At 47.9% G+C, this 1,719-nt stretch overlaps 1 protein-coding gene across 1 annotated transcript; it reads right to left on the bottom strand.

The window, feature by feature from the left end:
* Nucleotides 1-356: 356 nt before the first annotated feature.
* Nucleotides 357-1,583, bottom strand: EMWEY_00060360 (hypothetical protein; the record flags this gene model as incomplete). Its single annotated transcript, XM_013481479.1, has 1 exon — nt 357-1,583. One exon carries the CDS (start codon nt 1,581-1,583, stop codon nt 357-359), a length of 1,227 nt encoding a protein of 408 aa, XP_013336933.1.
* Between the last annotated feature and the right edge of the window lie 136 nt (nt 1,584-1,719).

The raw sequence follows: 1,719 nt of genomic DNA, 5'->3' as shown, positions 1-1,719 counted from the left end.
AACCGCCTCCACTGAACCACCAGAAATAAACACCGGCGCACCACGTACCACTACCGACCTGGATGTGCAAAGTGATACAGTAGAGGATTCGGTTTAGATTCCTGAGAGACAGAATTCTCCATTATGTGGCACACTCAACTGCCATAAGCCAAACAAGACAACAGCTGTCTCAGTACCTGTTGGGTGCGTGCCCTTCGCTAAGCACACATTTTGCAAAACCAGCTATCGCCAAGATAGGTGGCATATTTCTGGCTGCGACTGCAACAGCCGCTAGCCCATATACCACAGACGCAAGACATTGTCAAACAGTAAAATTGATATCCCCTGCCGTAGCACTCAAAACAATATCGGGTAGACTAGAGAAGGAATAATGCGATCATTTCCAAATCACCGTATTGTATGCCCTTCTTAAGAAGCATACGCATTTGACCCCGTTTAATGCGCAGCCGCTGTTGGAAGTTGTACAAATTTTCTTCCTCTTGCTGCCTCGAAGCCTCTAGTAACCCATTGGGTGTCCAGTTACCTGCTATCTTGTGAAGTTTGTGTATCCATCTGTAGTTGCTTTCAGACTGACGGAATACTTGGGCAGCTGCTTGTGCCAGAGCTCCAGTTCTAAATGGTTTTCCATTGTATGGAATTTGGTGTTCAGCAGTGGAGGGGGTGGCTTTCAAAACATCTTGGTCTCCGAAGGGTTGAAGAAAACGTTCAAAGTAATAACGGGCTTCCATGTTGCATACACTATGTTTGTCCTCAGCCAAAAGCAATTCTACGAGTTCCTCGGCTGTTTGGGCATCTACTGACTCTCTCCGTTCACTACCAACCATCCCCAGGGCACTCAAGAACCCCTTCGCCTCCATCGACCCGGAAATACTGAAGGTATCTCCACGATATGAATTACTATCGGCATCTTCGCGTACAGGAAAACTGAGTTGACCTCCATTGAATTTTTCCCAGGTGCCAGTCGACTTTAATTCCTCCAAGCGAAGCGTGACTGTGCGGCAAATGCTTAGCAGCAGCTGCAGGTGTTGCAAGAAATCACTCTGCACCTTCGCAGAAGAATCAAACGGGAATTCACATTCTCGCATCTTCGACACGTGGTCATTGATGGTCGCCAACGGATCCTCAGTGGGCGCTTGACCGTCGTTGAGCGACGGTGCGAAATGCTTCTGAAAAGCTATCCGCACAGATTGGTCGGAAGTACTCCAGGCTTCATTCATCTGCTCCTCTGCATCGTTGAGATCATCCAAGTAACTCCATATGATGTTATCATAGAGAAACTGTGGATCCCATTCAATGTGCAAGTTCAACCTGGAGGTGCTCAATTGGGTGGAGTTCCACCTGCTAGACACCCGGAAAAGAACAGCAGACAGGAGTAGCAGTGAAAAGACGACAAGCAATGGCCTAGTGACCCCAACCTGCTTCCCAATAAACTTCCGCAAAACGAAAACCCCTTCTTCTGGAGCAGTTTGGTTGGTATTTTCTATGTTTTGTTCACCGGAGAGATGGATTGCGTCACCTGCCCCTTGCTCAGGGCTCAACCAATCTAACCAGGTACGAACTGCTCCCTTCCCCTGGACCGCCATTATCTACTGCGAAAATAAACGCATGGCGGATAATCATATATTAGCTTTGTGTTTGGCAGCTGAGCAAAATTCTTGAGAAAAAGACTAGGAGGATATCCAGAGAAACAGAGCGATACGGATCTGGCTGTGGTCGGGG

This window comes from Eimeria maxima, genomic scaffold, assembly GCF_000499605.1.
Source record: "Eimeria maxima Weybridge genomic scaffold, Emw_scaff3404, whole genome shotgun sequence".
Classification (NCBI taxonomy): Eukaryota; Apicomplexa; class Conoidasida; order Eucoccidiorida; family Eimeriidae; genus Eimeria; species Eimeria maxima.
This window is presented reverse-complemented; position numbering and strand designations above follow the sequence as displayed.